Here is a 22,500-nt window from a genome sequence, read left to right as displayed (position 1 = left end):
TAACTGTCTGCTAACTGTCTGCTAACTCTCTGCTAACTGTCAGCTAAATGTCTAACTCTCTGCTAACTCTCAGCTAAATGTCTACTAAGACTCAGCTAACTGTCTGCTAACTGTCTGCTAACTCATCTAATTGTCTGCTAACTCTCAGCTAACTGTCTGCTAACTCTCAGCCTACTGTCTGATAACTGTCTGCTAACACCCCAGGAACTTAAGTGATGCCATTACCCCAGTCACACCATTACTTTGAGACATCATTATGGATGTATTTCTGGCATCATTATGAACACACTCTAGCCATAATGCTTTAATTGCTGTTTTATTCCTGCTCAGTTGATGTTGTTTGCTTTCTTAATTGCTGTGGTTACTGTTGATACTGTCGCCGGGGCGGTTGTTATGAGGAAGAGCTAAGAGCAGGGTTTTAGTAGAGACCATCCCCTTCAGGAAGAGACAGACGGGGGGAGATGAAGTGAGAATACGAGAGAGGGGAGATATGGAGAAGGAGAGAGGGGGAGGAGCTAGAGATAGGGAAAAAGAGAAGGCAGGGGAATGAGAAAGAGAGAAAAAGAAGGGACACATAGAGAAAGAGGAGAGACAGACAGGTAGAGAGTGAGCGATGGAGCGAGGTAGGGAAGTCCCTGTTTTAAATGAAAGGTTGAACAGATGCTGGTGGGCAGAGAGGAACAGTCAGAGTTGAGCAGAGAGAGAGAGAGCAGCTCTTACTGTATCCACATGATTCATCTGGAGAGGTTTTTATCCCACTCACGTTGTCTCATCATACACAACAAACACTATGAGAGGGTCAAACAACAGAACTAACACAGTATAGGACCAACCAGAAGTCACAACTCATCTGGAGGGGCCTCAACTGGCCTGCACTGTAGCAGGATTTAATGTACAGCCACTACCAGACTGAAGAACAAGGGATAGGGAGAGACAGATAGAAAGACAGACAGAGAGAGAAAGAGAGAGAGAGAGAGCAAGAGAGAGAGAGAGAGAGAGAGAGAGAGAGAGAGAGAGAGAGAGAGAGAGAGAGAGAATGATACAGATAGTTCAACTGAAATGTGACACTAAAAGAGAGTTCGGTAGTGGTAACATTCTTGCCCAGGTGTCTGTGTCTGCTCCAGCCAACTTACCTTGGTGAGACAGCTACAGCCTGTGGCCTGGTTGAAAGCAGACACAGTCACCCAGGCTAGTGACACTCCTTGTGCTCTAGTAGCAGAATGACACAACCAGCAGTGGATCACTGCTGGATAGAAACACTTTCAGCTTTCAGACTAGATGTCTCTGTTTGCGTGACAGTGTAGCATGCAACTGGTGCCACTGGTGAAAAGACAAAAGGAGCATTCATCATGTCGTTGGTGTGTGTCGCAAGGAGTCATTGTGTTCTGCACACTCGTGTATTGTAGGTAAAATGATTTGTGAATGCTGCATGTCAGTCAGTGTGTGTGTATGTGTGCATGAAAGAGAGAGAGAGAGAGAGAGGGGGGGGGGGGGGAGAGAGAGAGAGAGAACGAGAACGAGAAGGAGAGTGACAGTGAGAGTGAGAGCGGGTGTTTTGCAGACCCAGCCTCGTCATGGTGACTGTTGCCAAGGCGACAACATCAAAGACCAGCCAAGCTTAATTAGAATCCCCAGCAAGAGAGAAAGAGATAAAGAGAGAGAGAGCGGGAGGGAGGGAGAGGTAGGGACACAGGGGAAGAGATAGAGACAACGGGAAGGAAGAGAGAGAAAGATCCTGTGTGTGAGAGTCAAAGAGAGTGAGAGAGAGTACAGTACAGAAGTTTGTGTGCGTGTGTGTGTGTGTGTGTGTGTGTGTGTGTGTGTGTGTGTGTGTGCGTGCGTGCGTGCGTGCGTGCATGCGCGCATGTGTGTGCCTGTGTGTGTCTGTGCACACTAATGGCACTGCGCTTTTCCATTGAGTCAGAGGGAAGCCCATCACAGCCCCAACACACACACACACACACACAACTCATTCACACTTGCAGAACATCTCTTTTGTCTGCAAACTGATCGTCATTCACTCTGCTGTCCCTTCAGTGTGTGTGTGTGTGTGTGTGTGTGACACTGCCGCTCTTCTATCCCTCACTCCCTCTTTCTCTCTCTTCCCCAGATCCTCCCTCACTCCCTCTTTCTCTCTCTTCCCCAGATCCTCCCTCCCTCTTTCTCTCTCTTCCCCAGATCCTCCCTCCCTCTTTCTTTCTCTTCCCCAGATCCTCACTCCCTCTTTCTTTCTCTTCCCCAGATCCCCCCTCCCTCTTTCTTTCTCTTCCCCAGATCCTCACTCCCTCTTTCTTTCTCTTCCCCAGATCCTCCCTCCCTCTTTCTCTCTCTTCCCCAGATCCTCACTCCCTCTTTCTCTCTCTTCCCCAGATCCTCACTCCCTCTTTCTTTCTCTTCCCCAGATCCTCACTCCCTCTTTCTTTCTCTTCCCCAGATCCTCACTCCCTCTTTCTCTCTCTTCCCCAGATCCTCACTCCCTCTTTCTTTCTCTTCCCCAGATCCTCACTCCCTCTTTCTCTCTCTTCCCCAGATCCTCACTCCCTCTTTCTTTCTCTTCCCCAGATCCCCCCTCCCTCTTTCTCTCTCTTCCCCAGATCCTCCCTCCCTCTTTCTTTCTCTTCCCCAGATCCTCACTCCCTCTTTCTCTCTCTTCCCCAGATCCTCACTCCCTCTTTCTCTCTCTTCCCCAGATCATCACTCCCTCTTTCTCTCTCTTCCCCAGATCCTCACTCCCTCTTTCTTTCTCTTCCCCAGATCCTCACTCCCTCTTTCTCTCTCTTCCCCAGATCCTCCCTCCCTCTTTCTCTCTCTTCCCCAGATCCTCACTCCCTCTTTCTTTCTCTTCCCCAGATCCTCACTCCCTCTTTTTCTCTTCCCCATATCCTCCCTCTTTCTTTCTCTTCCCCAGATCCTCCCTCCCTCTTTCTCTTCCCCAGATCCTCACTCCCTCTTTCTCTCTCTTCCCCAGATCCTCACTCCCTCTTTCTCTCTCTTTCTTTCTCTTCCACAGATCCTCTCTCTTTCTCTCTCTTCCCCAGATCCTCACTCCCTCTTTCTCTCTCTTTCTTTCTCTTCCTCAGATCCTCACTCCCTCTTTCTCTCTCTTCCCCAAATCCTCCCTCCCTCTTTCTCTCTCTTCCCCAGATCCTCACTCCCTCTTTCTCTCTCTTTCTTTCTTTCCCAGATCCTCCCTCCCTCTTTCTCTCTCTTCCCCAGATCCTCCCTCCCTCTTTCTCTCTCTTCCCCAGATCCTCACTCCCTCTTTCTCTCTCTTCCCCAGATCCTCCCTCCCTCCCTCTTTCTCTCTCTCCCCCAGATCCTCCCTCGCTCTTTCTCTCTCTTCCCCAGATCCTCCCTCCCTATTTCTCTCTCTTCCCCAGATCCTCACTCCCTCTTTCTCTCTCTTCCCCAGATCCTCACTCCCTCTTTCTCTCTCTTCCCCAAATCCTCCCTCCAGCTTTCTGAATGACATCCAAACATATCCAAACAGAAGTGATTCAGACTCGCACCATCAGAGGAAATTACCATCCCTCCTTCTCTCGCTCCCTCCCTCGCCCTTCCTCTTCATTCTACACACCTCTACACAGTCCTCCCTTCCTCTTCATTCCACACACCTCTACACAGTCCTCCCTTCCTCTTCCTCCTCTCTCCCCCTGTGCTGCTGTCACTCTTTTCCTGGATGGATCGCCACAAGGAAAAACTAAATATTTAAATTCCATTAAGAAGGTAATCTGTCATTGGGAATGACTGAGCACCACCGGGCTTACACCACAGAACAGTAGGAGAAGGGGAGGAGGTAGAGAGGGAGGGAAGTGGGAGAAGAAGGGAGGGAGGAGAGGAGAGCAGAAGTGTCGTCACTAGTTAACACATCCACAAAGTCATAATTATGGCATGTACCTTTTATCTTCTTAAAATTTAATTTGAAACCTTACCATAACCTTAACTCTAACATTAACCACCTGCTAACCTTATGCCTAACCATAACCTTAAATTAAGAACAAAAAGCACATTTGTGTAATCAATTTGACTTTGTGGCTGTGTTAACTAGTGGGGTACAGTACCAGTGGTCAAAACCCACAGAGGGAAAAGGGAATAGCCAGGAGGGAGGGATGAGATAGAAGGTGTGTGGAAATAAAGGACAGCCAAAGAGAGAGAGAGTGAGGGATAGATGGAGGAAAGTGAGTAGAGGAAATTGAAGGCCAAAGATAGGTGAGGCCTTTTCACAGGTGAAGGTGTAAACTGGCAGGGGATTAGCTAGCGGATGTCTCCTGGTGCGCTATAATAGGACACCTCTAAACCCTCTTTGGCTCCCGGCCTGACAACCCCATCTAACCCCTCCCTTACCCTGCCTCCCCCTCTCACCCACTCCTGTCCACAGCCACTGACTGTATGTGCTTTGGGAGTGTGTGTGTGTTCTAGGTGTGTGTGTCTGTAAAACTTCTCCTTCCATCCTCCTCACCCTCCTCTTACCCCCCAAATCCCCCACTTCCCCATCTCCAGCCCTGCTCTGCTAGGGACTCTGCTGTAACAACATACCAGAGCAAGAGACAGAAGGAGTTCCACGTATCAAACACTTATTTCATTTATATTAAAACCAGCTAAATCTGGGTGAGTCCTGCTGATTATAGACCCATAAGTTTAATAGATTGTGACAATAATATAATAACAAAGCTTATAAGCAACAAAATGTCAAAAGTCTTACCAGACTTACCAGTCTTACCAGTCTCACCAGACTTACCAGTCTTACCAGACTTACCAGTCTTACCAGTCTTACCAGACTTACCAGTCTTACCAGACTTACCAGTCTTACCAGTCTTACCAGACTTACCAGTCTTACCAGTCTTACCAGACTTACCAGTCTTACCAGTCTTACCAGTCTTACCAGACTTACCAGTCTTACCAGACTTACCAGTCTTACCAGACTTACCAGTCTTATCAGTCTTACCAGACTTACCAGTCTTACCAGACTTACCAGTCTTATCAGTCTTACCAGACTTACCAGACTTACCAGTCTTACCAGACTTACCAGTCTTACCAGACTTACCAGTCTTATCAGTCTTACCAGACTTCATACATATCAAACAGGGTTTATTAAAAATAGACACTTACAAACAAATAGAAGAACATGTTTCAGTTGAATACTAAATGCTAAAAAACAAGATATAGATGTATCAATAATGGCTGTTGATGCTGAAAAGGCTTTGGACCGTCTTGAATGGGCTTTTCTTTCATTAACTTTGTATTTTACCCCCTTTTTCGATCTTGTCTCATCGCTACAACTCCCCAACGGGCTCAGGAGAGGTGAAGGTCGAGAACCATGCGTCCTCCGAAACATGACCCGCCAAACCGCGCTTCTTAACACCCATCCACTTAACCTGGAAGCCAGCTGCACCAATGTGTCAGAGGAAACACTGTCCAACTGATGACCGAAGTCAGCCTGCAGGCGCCCGGCCCACCACAAGGAGTCGCTAGAGCATGATGAGCCAAGTAAAGCCCCCCCCAGCCAAATCCTCCCCTAACCCGGGTTCGATACTGGTCCAATTGTGTACCGCCCTATGGGACTCTGGGTCATGGCCGGTTGTGACACAGCCTGGGATAGAACCCGGGTCTGTAGTCATTCCTCAAGCCCTGCGATGCAGTGCCTTCGACCGCTGCTCCACTCGGGAGGCCTTGAATAGCCTTTTCTATTCAAAACTTTGGAAGCTTTCAACTTTCCAGCTAAAATAATACATATAATAAAAATATTATATAAATATCCTAAAGCAAAAATATACACAAATAATACATTATCTGACAAAATTGCTTTAGAAGGGGGCACAAGACAGGGATGTCCTCTCTCTTCTCCTGTTTGCACTGGCAATTGAACCGCATGCAAAAATAATTAGACAGGACCCAAAGTAACAGGTATCATTATTGGCAAACATTAATATAAACTAAACTTATTTGCAGATTATCTCTTGGTATATCTGATCAATGTTGAAAATGTAATGACCCTCTTGCAAAAAAATATTTCAGGAATACTCTAAAATCTCAGTATTGAAATGTATGTGGAAAAAAACGAAACAATGGCAATAGGAAAAAGAATAACTCATGATCTCCTGCAATCCTTTAAGTGTACCACAAAACATATACAATACTTAGGATGCTTAATAAGTAACAATAAACAACAAATACAGTGCATTCGGAAAGTACTCAGAACCTTCAACCTTTTCCATATTTTGTTCCGTAAAGATAACTTTATCCCATTACTCAACAATATGAAAGCAGATGTAATTAAATGGAATAATCTTCCCATAAATCTAACAGGTAGAATAGACCTCTTTAGAATGGCATGGCTCCCAACGTTTAGATATTCATTCTGTGTAATACCAATTACCCCACCAAAAAAGTATACTCGCTGACCTTTACCATCGCAGTGGTCACTACAGACCCAGGTTCGATCCTGGGCTGTATCACAACCGGTCATGATCGGGAGTCCCATAGGGCGGCGCACAATTGGCCCAGCATTGTCCGGGTTAGGGCAGGGTTTGTCCCAGCATTGTCCGGGTTAGGGGAGGGTTTGTCCCAGTATTGTCCGGGTTAGGGCAGGGTTTGTCCCAGCATTGTTCGGGTTAGGGGAGGGTTTGTCCCAGCATTGTCCGGGTTAGGGCAGGGTTTGTCCCAGCATTGTCCGGGTTAGGGGAGGGTTTGTCCCAGCATTGTCCGGGATAGGGGAGGGTTTGTCCCAGCATTGTCCGGGTTAGGGCAGGGTTTGTCCCAGCATTTTCCGGGTTAGGGGAGGGTTTGTCCCAGCATTGTCTGGGTTAGGGCAGGGTTTGTCCCAGCATTGTCCAGGTTAGGGGAGGGTTTGTCCAAGCATTGTCCAGGTTAGGGGAGGGTTTGTCCCAGCATTGTCCGGGTTAGGGGAGGGTTTGGCCCAGCATTGTCCGGGTTAGGGCAGGGTTTGGCCCAGCATTGTCCGGGTTAGAGGAGGGTTTGTCCGGAGGGGCTTTACTTGGCTCATCGGGCTCTAGTGACTTCTTGTGGCGGGCCGGGCGCCTGCAAGCTGACCTCAGTCGTAAGCTGAACGGTGTTTCCTCCGACACATTGGTGCGGCTGGCTTCCAGGTTAAGCAGGTCATGTTTCGGCGGATGAGACAAGATCGAAAATGAGGAGAAAATGCAGGTAACAAAATATAGATATACACTACCGGTCAAAAGTTACACCTACTCATTCAAGGGTTTTTCTTTATGTTTACTATTTTCTACAAGACATCAAAACTATGAAATAACACTTATGGAATCATGTAGTAACCAAAAAAGTGTTAAACAAACCTAAATATATTTTATATTTGAGATTCTTCAAATTGCCGCCCTTTTCTTTGATCAGAGCATTGCACACTCTTGGCATTCTCTCAACCAGCTTCATGAGGTAGTTCACTTTTAATTGAAATGGAATGCATTTCAATTAAAAGTTGTGCCTTCTTAATGTGTTTGAGCCAGTCAGTTGTGTTGTGACAAGGTAGGGGGGTATACAGAATATAGTCTTATTTGGTAAAAGACCAAGTCCATTTTATGGTAAGAACAGCTCAAATAAGCAAAGAGAAACAACAGTCCATCATTACTTTAAGACATGAAGGTCACTTATTAAAGAAAATGTCAAGAACATTGAAAGTTTCTTCAAGCGCAGTCGCAAAAACCATCAAGCGCTGTGATGAAACTGGTTCTCATGAGGACCACCACAGGGATGAAAGACACAGAGTTACCTCTGCTGCAGAGAATAAGTTCATTAGAGTTAACAGCCTCTGAGAAATTGCAGCCCAAATAAATGCTTCACAGAGTTCAAGTAACAGACACATCTCAACATCAACTGTTCAGAGGAGACTGTGTGAATCAGGCCTTCATGATCGAATTTCTGCAAAGAAACTACTACTAAAGGACACCAATAAGAAGAAGAGACTTGCTTGGGCCAAGAAGCACGAACAATGGTCTGGAGTCCAAATTTGAGATTTTTGGTTCCAACCACTGTGTCTTTGTGAGGTGTGATTTGCTGGTGAAACAGTCTGTGATTTATTTAGAATTCAAGGCACACTTAACCAGCATGGCTACCACAGCATTTTGCAGTGATACGCCATCCAATCTGGTTTGGGCTTAGTGGGACTATAATTTGTTTTTCAACAGGACAATGACCCAACATCTCCAGGCTGTGTAAGGGCAATTTTACCAACAAGGGGAGTGATGGAGTGCTGCATTAGATGACCTGGCCTCCACAATCCACCGACCGCAACCAAATTGAGATGGTTTGGGACGAGTCGAACCGCAGAGTGAGGGAAAAGCAGCCAACAAGTGCTCAGCATACAGTTGAAGTCGGACGTTTACATACACTTATGTTGGAGTCATTAAAACTTGTTTTTCAACGACTCCACAAATTTCTTGTTTAAAAACTATAGTTTTGGCCTCCCGGGTGGCGCAGTGGTTAAGGGCGCTGTACTGCGCCAGCTGTGCCATCAGAGTCCCTGGGTTTGCGCCCAGGCTCTGTCGTAACCGGCCGCGACCGGGAGGTCCGTGGGGCGACGCACAATTGGCCTAGCGTCGTCCGGGTTAGGGAGGGATTGGTCGGTAGGGATCTCCTTGTCTCATCGTGCACCAGCGACTCCTGTGGCGGGCCGGGCGCAGTGCGCGCTAGCCAAGGTGGCCAGGTGCACGGTGTAGCCTCCGACACATTGGTGCGGCTGGCTTCCGGGTTGGATGCGCGCTGTGTTAAGAAGCAGTACGGCTGGTTGGGTTGTGTATCGGAGGACGCATGACATTCAGCCTTCGTCTCTCCCGAGCCCGTACGGGAGTTGTAGCAATGAGACAAGATAGTAGCTACTACAACAATTGGATACCACGAAATTGGGGAGAAAAAGGGGTAAAATTCAAAAAAAAAAAAAAAGTTTTGGCAAGTTGGTTAGGACATCTACTTTGTGCATGACACAAGTCATTTTTCCAACAGTTGTTTACAGACAGATTATTTCACTTATAATTCACTGTATCACAGAGGCAATTCACAATGTGCCTTTAAACAGCTTGGAAAGTTCCTGAAATGATGCTTATAGTTTATTCACTAAAGAGGAACAATGAGTACATATTGAAGATGAGCATGCTCATCCCCAGAATCTTTTTACATGCCTATTTTCAAAGGATAAAGCTAAGACCATGAACAACTTCATAGTTTAGAACACTATAACAATATGGAAGAAAATGAAACATTATACAAGAATCAATATCACTCCCAAAAAACTATCTTTGGACAGCTTTTCAGAATGTACAGATAAATTGGTCCACATGGAAAACTAAAGGAATAGAAACTGTAAATGACTTGGTAATACAGAATTAAAAAGCAATTTTGGACTGACCAATGTAGATATTTTCAAATGCATCTTAAGTTTAATATTAAGAAATGTATATTTAAACATTTTTGGACATCAGCGCAATCTTGAGGGATTCCTATTTGAGTCAGAAAAGGATATTCATATGATAGCTGAGATATACAAAACCTTGCAGAGAGCCTATCCAACTGACAATCTCTTTAAAAAAATACAAAAATTGGAACCAAAACATAAAAACAACTGATATTGGCACAAGATGGAGGCAATGTTTGAACATAACTAACGTGTCCCGATCGTTTAGAGATGGATTGGACCAAGGTGCAGCATGGTAGGCGTACATTTTACTTCTATTTAAATGACACAACAAAATACAAAAACGAATGTAAAGCTACATGCAGTGCAGAAAGCAACTACACACAAACAAGATCCCACAAACTGCTGGTCATTTATGAACATTTGAACATCTTGACCATGTTCTGTTATAATCTCCACCCGGCACAACCAGAAGAGGACTGGCCACCCCTCATAGCCTGGTTCCTCTCTAGGTTTCTTCCTAGGTTTTTGCCTTTCTAGGGAGTTTTTCCTAGCCACCGTGCTTCTACACCTGCATTGCTTGCTGTTTGGGGTTTTAGGCTGGGTTTCTGTACAGCACTTTGAGATATCAGCTGATGTACGAAGGGCTATATAAATACATTGGGAACCATACCCGGCCAACAAAGAAATAGAAAAACTAGAATGCCCACCCAAATCACACCCCGAACTAACCAAATAGAGAAATCAAAAGGCTCTCTAAGGTCAGGGCGCGACATAACGAGATTACAGGTAACTAAAATGTATGCTTAATTCAGTATAAACTATTGTATAGAATCTGTTACAAAAGAGACAAAATTAACAAATTATACAGCACAACGCCAGAGTCATGTCTTAAGTCTAAAACTAACAATAACGCAATAATCCATGCCTTCATGTAACGCTATAAAGTCGAAAAGTTATATGCGGAGTTACAAAGTTGCACCTGTAAATAGCCCATCTGTAAACAGCCCATCCAACTACCTCATCCCCATACTGTATTTATTTATTTATTTAGCTCCTTTGCACCACAGTATCTCTACTTGCACATTCATCTTTTGCACATCTACCATTCCAGTGTTTAATTGCTATACTGTATTTACTTCGCCATAATGGCCTATTTATTTCTTTAACTCCCTTATCTTACATCATTTGCACTCACTGTATAAACTTTTGTTTTATTTTTTCTACTGTATTATTGACTGTACGTTTGTTTATTCCATGTGTAACTCTGTGTTGTTGTCTGTTCACACTGCTATGCTTTATCTTGGCCAGGTCGCAGTTGTAAATGAGAACTTGTTCTCAACTAGCCTACCTGGTTAAATAAAGGTGTTCTCAACTAGCCTACCTGGTTAAAAAAAGGTGTTCTCAACTAGCCTACCTGGTTAAAAAAAGGTGTTCTCAACTAGCCTACCTGGTTAAATAAAGGTGTTCTCAACTAGCCTACCTGGTTAAAAAAAAGGTGTTCTCAACTAGCCTACCTGGTTAAATAAAGGTGTTCTCAACTAGCCTACCTGGTTAAAAAAAGGTGAAACATAAAAAATAAAAAATAAAAAGTTGTCTGTCAGAAGTATTACAATGTAAATGTACTTTTAATCTGTCTCTCTGTTTATTTCAAGACATGGCACATGAGGGTGCAGTGAGATACCCGATCATCTTGAAAAACAAAAAATCAACAACAACAAAAATCAACTCATCCTCCATCGTTAACCCAATGGAAAGTTCAAGTGCTTTATTATCGAAATGCTGAAAGTGTGTGGGCGATGGAGAGAAACAAAATGGTGCAGTTTGAGGCCATGTGACGGAGAGTGATGTGGGCACTGGAGATGGGGGTATGAGCAGATGGCTCTGGGCAGGGGGGATGTTGTGGATGTTGGTGAGAGTCTGTATGTTGTTGTTGATATGTGGATGTTTTGTATTGTTTAAAAAATTATTTTAAAAGGAAGGAGAGAAAGAGAGGAAAGGAGTGAGACAGAGACAGGAAATGAGAGAGAGCAGGAGAAAGAGATAGAGAGAGAGAAATAGGAGAGAGGGGGAAGGAGAGCAACTTGAAACTCTAATGGTCTTCTGTAGAATACTGTGCTCTCTGGTAAGATGTGCAGTTTCCACTCTTCCCCCCAGATGAGTGTTCACCCCCTCCCCCTCTCATGTCCTCCATCTCCCTGGCCAAACCCCCATGGCCATGGTGGCTGCTGAGTAATCGTGTTAAGTCCCTGACTACAGAACAAGACACAGACACAAGCAGACACCGACAGGCCAATCCAGAGTCACACAGTACAGAGACAGACCTGACCAACAAGCACAGAGTCACACAGAACAGAGACAGACGTGACCAAACAAGCCCAGAGGCACACAGAACAGAGACAGACCTGACCAACAAACCCAGAGTCACACAGAACAGAGACAGACATGACCAAACAAGCCCAGAGGCACACAGAACAGAGACAGACCTGACCAACAAGCCCAGAGTCACACAGAACAGAGACAGACATGACCAAACAAGCCCAGAGGCACACAGAACAGAGACAGACCTGACCAAACAAGCCCAGAGGCACACAGAACAGAGACAGACAGACCTGACCAACAAGCCCAGAGTCACACAGAACAGACAGACATGACCAAACAAGCCCAGAGGCACACAGAACAGAGACAGACCTGACCAACAAACCCAGAGTCACACAGAACAGAGACAGACATGACCAACAAGCCCAGAGTCACACAGAACAGAGACAGACATGACCAAACAAGCCCAGAGGCACACAGAACAGAGACAGACCTGACCAAACAAGCCCAGAGGCACACAGAACAGAGACAGACAGACCTGACCAAACAAGCCCAGAGGCACACAGAACAGAGACAGACCTGACCAAACAAGCCCAGAGGCACACAGAACAGAGACAGACCTGACCAACAAGCCCAGAGGCACACAGAACATAAACAGACCTGACCAACAAGCCCAGAGGCACACAGAACAGAGACAGACCTGACCAACAAGCCCAGAGGCACACAGAACAGAGACAGACCTGACCAACAAGCCCAGAGTCACACAGAACAGAGACAGACCTGACCAAACAAGCCCAGAGGCACACAGAACAGAGACAGACCTGACCAACAAGCCCAGAGGCACACAGAACATAAACAGACCTGACCAACAAGCCCAGAGGCACACAGAACAGAGACAGACCTGACCAACAAGCCCAGAGGCACACAGAACAGAGACAGACCTGACCAACAAGCCCAGAGTCACACAGAACATAAACAGAACTGACCAACAAGCCCAGAATCACACAGAACAGAGACAGACCTGACCAACAAGCCCAGAATCACACAGAACAGAGACAGACCTGACCAACAAGCCCAGAGGCACACAGAACATAAACAGACCTGACCAAACAAGCCCAGAGTCACAACTCCCCAGCGGGAGGAACAAAAAGGAGGTACAGTAGATGTTTTCCCTAAGCACTGATACAGGGTCAGATATTTTTTATCCCCCTAATGATAAGGCTGGGATTATCAGTAGGGTAATCTTATCCTAGATCTGTGGTTAGGGGCGAGTTCTACCTGTGAGGAGAAAGCCCACCTCAGGGAGGAGAGAGACAGGCTAGACTACACACCACAGGACACAGTGATGGAGAGGACACACACATACATGCACACACACTCACACACACAAATAGGGTGGGAAACGACTTGCAAGGCCTGCAGCATGGAAATCCCTTGAAGAGAGAGATAAAAACTAGGACAAGGATCTCTCTCTCTCTCTCTTTCTCTCTCAATCACACACACACACGCACATGCACGCACGCACACACACACACACACACACACACACACACACACACACACACACACACACACACACAAACACAAACACAAACACACACACACACACACACACACACACACACACACACACAGGAAAACAGATGACACACTTTCCAAGACTGTGCTCTCAACTCTGAGGGAACACCTCTCTGGCTTTCTCTACACAGCTGAGAGAGATAGAGAGAGGGAGAGAGAGAGGGGGGGTGAGAGAAAGAGAGAGAACATACAATTTGATATATCAATTAGGATCTGGCTAAAAGTACTTGAATCAGTTATAGAACCCTCTATGGTTGTGAAGTCTAGGGTCCACAAAATAGGACAAACACCAAATTGAGACACTGCAGAATACCTGACCACTGTGACTGAACCAAAATTAAGAAAAGCTTTGACTATGAACAGACTCAGTGAGTATAGCCTTGCTATTGAAAGAAGCCTCCATAGGCAGACTTGGCTCTCAAGAGAAGACAGAGTATGTGCACACTGACCAAAAAATTAGGTGGAAATGTATGACCATATAAGAGACACATACTTCCCTCAGATTACACTGACCTACAAATAATTTAAAAGCAAATCCAATTCTCATAAACTCCCATATCTATTAGGTGAAATAGCACACTGTGCCATCACAGCAGTAAGATTTGTGACTTGTTGCCACAAGAAAAGGGCAACCAGTGAAGAACAAACACCATTGTAAATACAACCCATATTTATGTTGATTGATTTTCCCTTTCGTACTTCAACTATTCACACAATGTTACAAAACTGTACATAGATAATAAAATAACATTTGAATTGTCTCTATTCTTTTGAAACTCTTGAGATTCTAATATTAACATACTGAATGTACCCAGTGTTTCTCTAACAAGGTCTGATATTAACATACTGTTAGAATGTACCCAGTGTTTCCCTAACAAGGTCTGATATTAACATACAGAATGTACCCAGTGTTTCTCTAACAAGGTCTGATATTAACATACTGAATGTACCCAGTGTTTCTCTACAAGGTCTGATATTAACATACTGAATGTACCCAGTGTTTCTCTAACAAGGTCTGATATTAACATACTGAATGTACCCAGTGTTTCTCTAACAAGGTCTGATATTAACATACTGTTAGAATGTACCCAGTGTTTCTCTAACAAGGTCTGATATTAACATACTGAATGTACCCAGTGTTTCTCTAACAAGGTCTGATATTAACATACTGTTAGAATGTACCCAGTGTTTCTCTAACAAGGTCTGATATTAACATACTGTTAGAATGTACCCAGTGTTTCTCTAACAAGGTCTGATATTAACATACTGTTAGAATGTACCCAGTGTTTCTCTAACAAGGTCTGATATTAACATACTGTTAGAATGTACCCAGTGTTTCTCTAACAAGGTCTGATATTAACATACTGTTAGAATGTACCCAGTGTTTCTCTAACAAGGTCTGATATTAACATACTGTTAGAATGTACCCAGTGTTTCTCTAACAAGGTCTGATATTAACATACTGTTAGAATGTACCCAGTGTTTCTCTAACAAGGTCTGATATTAACATACTGAATGTACCCAGTGTTTCCCTAACAAGGTCTGATATTAACATACTGTTAGAATGTACCCAGTGTTTCTCTAACAAGGTCTGATATTAACATACTGTTAGAATGTACCCAGTGTTTCTCTAACAAGGTCTGATATTAACATACTGTTAGAATGTACCCAGTGTTTCTCTAACAAGGTCTGATATTAACATACTGAATGTACCCAGTGTTTCTCTAACAAGGTCTGATATTAACATACTGAATGTACCCAGTGTTTCTCTAACAAGGTCTGATATTAACATACTGAATGTACCCAGTGTTTCTCTAACAAGGTCTGATATTAACATACTGAATGTACCCAGTGTTTCCCTAACAAGGTCTGATATTAACATACTGTTAGAATGTACCCAGTGTTTCTCTAACAAGGTCTGATATTAACATACTGAATGTACCCAGTGTTTCTCTAACAAGGTCTGATATTAACATACTGAATGTACCCAGTGTTTCTCTAACAAGGTCTGATATTAACATACTGAATGTACCCAGTGTTTCTCTAACAAGGTCTGATATTAACATACTGAATGTACCCAGTGTTTCTCTAACAAGGTCTGATATTAACATACTGTTAGAATGTACCCAGTGTTTCTCTAACAAGGTCTGATATTAACATACTGAATGTACCCAGTGTTTCTCTAACAAGGTCTGATATTAACATACTGTTAGAATGTACCCAGTGTTTCTCTAACAAGGTCTGATATTAACATACTGTTAGAATGTACCCAGTGTTTCCCTAACAAGGTCTGATATTAACATACTGTTAGAATGTACCCAGTGTTTCTCTAACAAGGTCTGATATTAACATACTGAATGTACCCAGTGTTTCTCTAACAAGGTCTGATATTAACATACTGAATGTACCCAGTGTTTCTCTAACAAGGTCTGATATTAACATACTGTTAGAATGTACCCAGTGTTTCTCTAACAAGGTCTGATATGAACATACTGTTAGAATGTACCCAGTGTTTCCCTAACAAGGTCTGATATTAACATACTGTTAGAATGTACCCAGTGTTTCTCTAACAAGGTCTGATATGAACATACTGTTAGAATGTACCCAGTGTTTCTCTAACAAGGTCTGATATTAACATACTGTTAGAATGTACCCAGTGTTTCTCTAACAAGGTCTGATATTAACATACTGTTAGAATGTACCCAGTGTTTCTCTAACAAGGTCTGATATTAACATACTGTTAGAATGTACCCAGTGTTTCTCTAACAAGGTCTGATATTAACATACTGAATGTACCCAGTGTTTCTCTAACAAGGTCTGATATTAACATACTGTTAGAATGTACCCAGTGTTTCCCTAACAAGGTCTGATATTAACATACTGTTAGAATGTACCCAGTGTTTCCCTAACAAGGTCTGATATTAACATACTGTTAGAATGTACCCAGTGTTTCCCTAACAAGGTCTGATATTAACATACTGAATGTACCCAGTGTTTCTCTAACAAGGTCTGATATTAACATACTGAATGTACCCAGTGTTTCCCTAACAAGGTCTGATATTAACATACTGAATGTACCCAGTGTTTCTCTAACAAGGTCTTATATTAACATACTGAATGTACCCAGTGTTTCTCTAACAAGGTCTGATATTAACATACTGAATGTACCCAGTGTTTCCCTAACAAGGTCTGATATTAACATACTGAATGTACCCAGTGTTTCCCTAACAAGGTCTGATATTAACATACTGTTAGAATGTACCCAGTGTTTCTCTAACAAGGTCTGATATTAACATACTGAATGTACCCAGTGTTTCCCTAACAAGGTCTGATATTAACATACTGAATGTACCCAGTGTTTCTCTAACAAGGTCTGATATTAACATACTGTTAGAATGTACCCAGTGTTTCTCTAACAAGGTCTGATATTAACATACTGTTAGAATGTACCCAGTGTTTCTCTAACAAGGTCTGATATTAACATACTGTTAGAATGTACCCAGTGTTTCCCTAACAAGGTCTGATATTAACATACTGTTAGAATGTACCCAGTGTTTCTCTAACAAGGTCTGATATTAACATACTGAATGTACCCAGTGTTTCTCTAACAAGGTCTGATATTAACATACTGAATGTACCCAGTGTTTCTCTAACAAGGTCTGATATTAACATACTGTTAGAATGTACCCAGTGTTTCTCTAACAAGGTCTGATATTAACATACTGAATGTACCCAGTGTTTCCCTAACAAGGTCTGATATTAACATACTGTTAGAATGTACCCAGTGTTTCTCTAACAAGGTCTGATATTAACATACTGAATGTACCCAGTGTTTCCCTAACAAGGTCTGATATTAACATACTGTTAGAATGTACCCAGTGTTTCTCTAACAAGGTCTGATATTAACATACTGTTAGAATGTACCCAGTGTTTCTCTACAAGGTCTGATATTAACATACTGTTAGAATGTACCCAGTGTTTCTCTAACAAGGTCTGATATTAACATACTGTTAGAATGTACCCAGTGTTTCTCTAACAAGGTCTGATATTAACATACTGTTAGAATGTACCCAGTGTTTCTCTACAAGGTCTGATATTAACATACTGAATGTACCCAGTGTTTCCCTAACAAGGTCTGATATTAACATACTGTTAGAATGTACCCAGTGTTTCTCTAACAAGGTCTGATATTAACATACTGAATGTACCCAGTGTTTCCCTAACAAGGTCTGATATTAACATACTGTTAGAATGTACCCAGTGTTTCTCTAACAAGGTCTGATATTAACATACTGTTAGAATGTACCCAGTGTTTCCCTAACAAGGTCTGATATTAGCCTGCTGTTAGAATGTACGCAGTGTTTCCCTAACAAGGTCTGATATTAATATACTGAATGTACCCAGTGTTTCCCTAACAAGGTCTGATATTAACATACTGTTAAAATGTACCCAGTGTTTCTCTAACAAGGTCTGATATTAACATACTGTTAGAATGTACCCAGTGTTTCTCTAACAAGGTCTGATATTAACATACTGTTAGAATGTACCCAGTGTTTCTCTAACAAGGTCTGATACTAACAGAGATAGGGGGACAGACAGGAAGGTGGACATAGAGAGAACAGGGAGAGGAGGTAAGGGAAACAGAGAGAGGGGTACAGACAGGAAGGTGGACATAGAGAGAACAGGGAGAGGAGGTAAGGGAAACAGAGAGAGGGGTACAGACAGGAAGGTGGACATAGAGAGAACAGGGAGAGGAGGTAAGGGAAACAGAGGGGGGGACAGACAGGAAGGTGGACATAGAGAGAACAGGGAGAGGAGGTAAGGGAAACAGAGGGGGGGGGGGGGGGGGCAGACAGGAAGGTGGACATAGAGAGAACAGGGAGAGGAGGTAAGGGAAACAGAGGGGGGGGGGGGGGGGGACAGACAGGAAGGTGGACATAGAGAGAACAGGGAAGGGTAGAACAATATATAGAGGTTTCATAATTAAATAAAGGGCATGTTAACTGACTGCTATTATCTCATAGAACAAACTGTATGAGATCTCCTGAGCCTGTGTTAACTTCAGACCTTACTTTCTGTGTTTATTCCAAAACCCTGTGCTTCCCCCATTCATTTTCCCCATAGGGATCGCTGAACGAACCAGAGGTAAGTTATTTCCAGATTTTAGGACCACAAGCTGGCATGCTCTATACAGAGAGTCTGAAATAGGTTGACACTTCATAGACAAAGCAAGATGTGAAGAGAGTGAAAGAGGGAGAGAGATACAGACGGAGAGGTAGAACGGGGTTAAAGGGGTATATTTAGAGGGATGAGGGTAGAATGCAAGAGAGAAGGAGAAAGTCATAGAATTGAATTGAGCCCAGAGACAGAGGAACTGAGGGGGACATAATCTGATAAAGAGAGAGAGAGGGCTGAATAGAGAGAGGGAGAGAGATAAAATGGTGGTAAACAGAGGTGAAGAGAGAGAGTGTGGGGGGGGGGAATGGAGAAAGGGAAAGAGAGAGGATGTATGAATGCTAGTAACTTCAGAAAGAATCCCTCTAATTTCCCCCTGCCCTAGCATCCCTACCAGCAACACTCCAAGATAGAATAGATGCCCTGCACACACTGATGTGAGTGTGCGCCTAAGGTTATAGTGTGTGTGTGTGTGTGTGTGTGTGTGTGTGTGTGTGTGTGTGTGTGTGTGTGTGTGTGTGTGTGTGTGTGTGTGTGTGTGTGTGTGTGTGTGTGTGTGTGTATATATCCTGTTAGAAGCTGTACGTATTCTGGGAATCCAATCTCTATTGAACAACGTTTTTCATTTGGCTCAGCATCCCTTACTGCTGATGTGTGTCTGAATACTGATGAACACACACACTCAGAGCAACTCCAACAAGCATGTTGAGCATGCAACGGACAGGAAGGCAAACAGGTGTGTTGCTGATGGGCAGGTGAGTCATATGACTAATAGACTATTAAATAGGCATCTAGCAGGCTGAGACCACATGGCTAGGATCTGTAGGCTTGTGTTGACATTCCAGTTAGTCAGTTATTAAGGGAAGTGTTTTTGGCTAAATCCTCCCCTCAGCCGCCTGCGTCAACCCCCTCAACTCACCTCACCTCCCCACCACAACCCAACCCCACATTTCATTTAAAGCTAGCAGGGAGATAGCTGAATAATAATCTGTCTGTGCATGACAGGGCATACTAATCTGGCATCTGGGTAGCTAGCAGGGAGATAGCTGAATAATAATCTGTCTGTGCATGACAGGGCATACTAATCTGGCATCTGGGTAGCTAGCAGGGAGATAGCTGAATAATAATCTGTCTGTGCATGACAGGGCATACTAATCTGGCATCTGGGTAGCTAGCAGGGAGATAGCTGAATAATAATCTGTCTGTGCATGACAGGGCATACTAATCTGGCATCTGGGTAGCTAGCAGGGAGATAGCTGAATAATAATCTGTCTGTGCATGACAGGGCATACTAATCTGGCATCTGGGTAGCTAGCAGGGAGATAGCTGAATAATAATCTGTCTGTGCATGACAGGGCATACTAATCTGGCATCTGGGTAGCTAGCAGGGAGATAGCTGAATAATAATCTGTCTGTGCATGACAGGGCATACTAATCTGGCATCTGGGTAGCTAGCAAGGAGATAGCTGAATAATAATCTGTCTGTGCATGACAGGGCATACTAATCTGGCATCTGGGTAGCTAGCAGGGAGATAGCTGAACCCAATTTCAGAACAACAAGTCATACCATCAGATGAATATTTGTGGTGGGTTTTTTAGACAGATATGATGTAAACTAGTCCTGGACTAGAAATCTAGCTGGAACAACACCAGAGCTGTGGTTGATTTCTGCATGTATTCAGGATGGGAGCTGATCTGTGTAAAAGGTTGGATAGAAATGTCGGCTAAATGTCCATAGTATTATTACATCATGAAGCAGGACTAATGGCCAAACAGAAATTATGAAGCATGAAGGTGTTTCTGATCGATTATCTCAGTCGTCAGGAGAGGGAGAGGACTGAGTGAGTGAGTGTGTCTATTTCACCACCTCAGATTTGTAAGACCAGAGGGAGTATAAGACAGAGTGAATCTATTCAAATCCTTATTCACTAATGCAGCATAGAAGTGTTGGCAGGTTTGCCTCTTTCTCTTTCACTTAATTGGTCAATTAATGTAATTAATTAGCCAGACAGCCCACACATCTGAGTCCCACCATTGAAATCTGACCCAAGAATGGTATCTGGCAGGCAGTAGAGCCCTTTAGACTCTGTGAATACACCAGATACATTAGCCGTAATGTAGCATGGTCTCTATCCACCACATCCCTGTTTCTCCTGGTTTATACATGCACACAGGCAAGTGTTCTTCTTTTAAAACCTATCCTCCTGAGGGACAGAACACCTAATCCCCTGAGAGAGATTGTGTGGCTGTTTTGTGAATGTATGAAGGTTATTTGTGTGAGTAGGAATGTCCAGCATGTGTGTGTGTGTGTATGTGTATGTGTGTGTGTGTGTGTGTGTGTGTGTGTGTGTGTGTGTGTGTGTGTGTGTGTGTGTGTGTGTGTGTGTGTGTGTGTGTGTGCGCGTGTGTGTGTGCGTGCGTGCGAGTGTGCGTGTGTGTGTGTGTGTGTGTGTGTGTGTGTGTGTGTGTGTGTGTGTGTGTGTGTGTGTGTGTGTGAGTGTGAGTGTGTGTTACCTGGACTTCTCGTGCATGATAGGCTATGATGAGGCCCAGCAGTATGACTGTAGACAGGCTGATCAGACACTTCAAGGCCAGAGAGTACATGGAGCTCTGAGAACAAAAAACACACAGTGTTAAAAACATACACTGTTACACACACACACACACACACACACACCACACACGCGCGCGCACACTCATACATTTTTGTTGACATTAAGACACTCAATGTCTTAATGTCAACGGAAATATACACACCCACCCTGACCAGTAAGAACATACACATACACACTGTCAATACCATCAGTGCCAATAACCTCTAGGCAAATCCAATTCCCAGACAGCCCTTAAATCTACATGTGTGCTCCAGATCAATGTGCTGCTTACTAACAATCAATAGCCCTCATACCAGCTCTATGCATACCTTAACCCTTCACCTCACTGCTTAGTAGAGCTATAACACACACACATATACACACACACACATACACACACACACACAATCTACCTCATATACAGTGCCTTGCGAAAGTATTCGGCCCCCTTGAACTTTGCAACCTTTTGCGACATTTCAGGCTTCAAACATAAAGATATAAAACTGTATTTTTTTGTGAAGAATCAACAACAAGTGGGACACAATCATGAAGTGGAACGACATTTATTGGATATTTCAAACTTTTTTAACTAATCCAAAACTGAAAAATTGGGCGTGCAAAATTATTCAGCCCCTTTACTTTCAGTGCAGCAAAATCTCTCCAGAAGTTCAGTGAGGATCTCTGAATGATCCAATGTTGACCTAAATGACTAATGATGATAAATACAATCCACCTGTGTGTAATCAAGTCTCCATATAAATGCACCTGCACTGTGATAGTCTCAGAGGTCCGTTAAAAGCGCAGAGAGCATCATGAAGAACAAGGAACACACCAGGCAGGTCCGAGATACTGTTGTGAAGAAGTTTAAAGCCGGATTTGGATACAAAAGATTTCCCAAGCTTTAAACATCCCAAGGAGCACTGTGCAAGCGATAATATTGAAATGGAAGGAGTATCAGACCACTGCAAATCTACCAAGACCTGGCCGTCCCTCTAAACTTTCAGCTCATACAAGGAGAAGACTGATCAGAGATGCAGCCAAGAGGCCCATGATCACTCTGGATGAACTGCAGAGATCTACAGCTGAGGTGGGAGACTCTGTCCATAGGACAACAATCAGTCGTATATTGCACAAATCTGGCCTTTATGGAAGAGTGGCAAGAAGAAAGCCATTTCTTAAAGATATCCATAAAAAGTGTTGTTTAAAGTTTCCCACAAGCCACCTGGGAGACACACCAAACATGTGGAAGAAGGTGCTCTGGTCAGATGAAACCAAAATTGAACTTTTTGGCAACAATGCAAAACGTTATGTTTGGCGTAAAAGTAACACAGCTGAACACATCATCCCCACTGTCAAATATGGTGGTGGCAGCATCATGGTTTGGGCCTGCTTTTCTTCAGCAGGGACAGGGAAGATGGTTAAAATTGATGGGAAGATGGATGGAGCCAAATA

At 43.6% G+C, this 22,500-nt stretch overlaps 1 protein-coding gene across 1 annotated transcript in view; it reads right to left on the bottom strand.

Annotated features, from left to right (window-relative positions):
* LOC110520896 (small conductance calcium-activated potassium channel protein 2-like) overlaps positions 1-22,500 on the bottom strand; it is a 95,532-nt gene that overhangs the window by 43,596 nt on the left and 29,436 nt on the right. Inside the window, exon 3 of the mRNA XM_036967821.1 lies at positions 20,969-21,064. Coding sequence (XP_036823716.1) covers positions 20,969-21,064 — 96 coding nt within the window. The remainder of the gene's footprint in view (positions 1-20,968; positions 21,065-22,500) is intronic.

Source organism: Oncorhynchus mykiss, chromosome 3, assembly GCF_013265735.2.
Source record: "Oncorhynchus mykiss isolate Arlee chromosome 3, USDA_OmykA_1.1, whole genome shotgun sequence".
In the NCBI taxonomy this organism is placed as follows: Eukaryota; Metazoa; Chordata; class Actinopteri; order Salmoniformes; family Salmonidae; genus Oncorhynchus; species Oncorhynchus mykiss.
The sequence above is the reverse complement of the archived record's forward strand: the minus strand, read 5'-3'. Positions and strand labels throughout refer to the sequence as shown.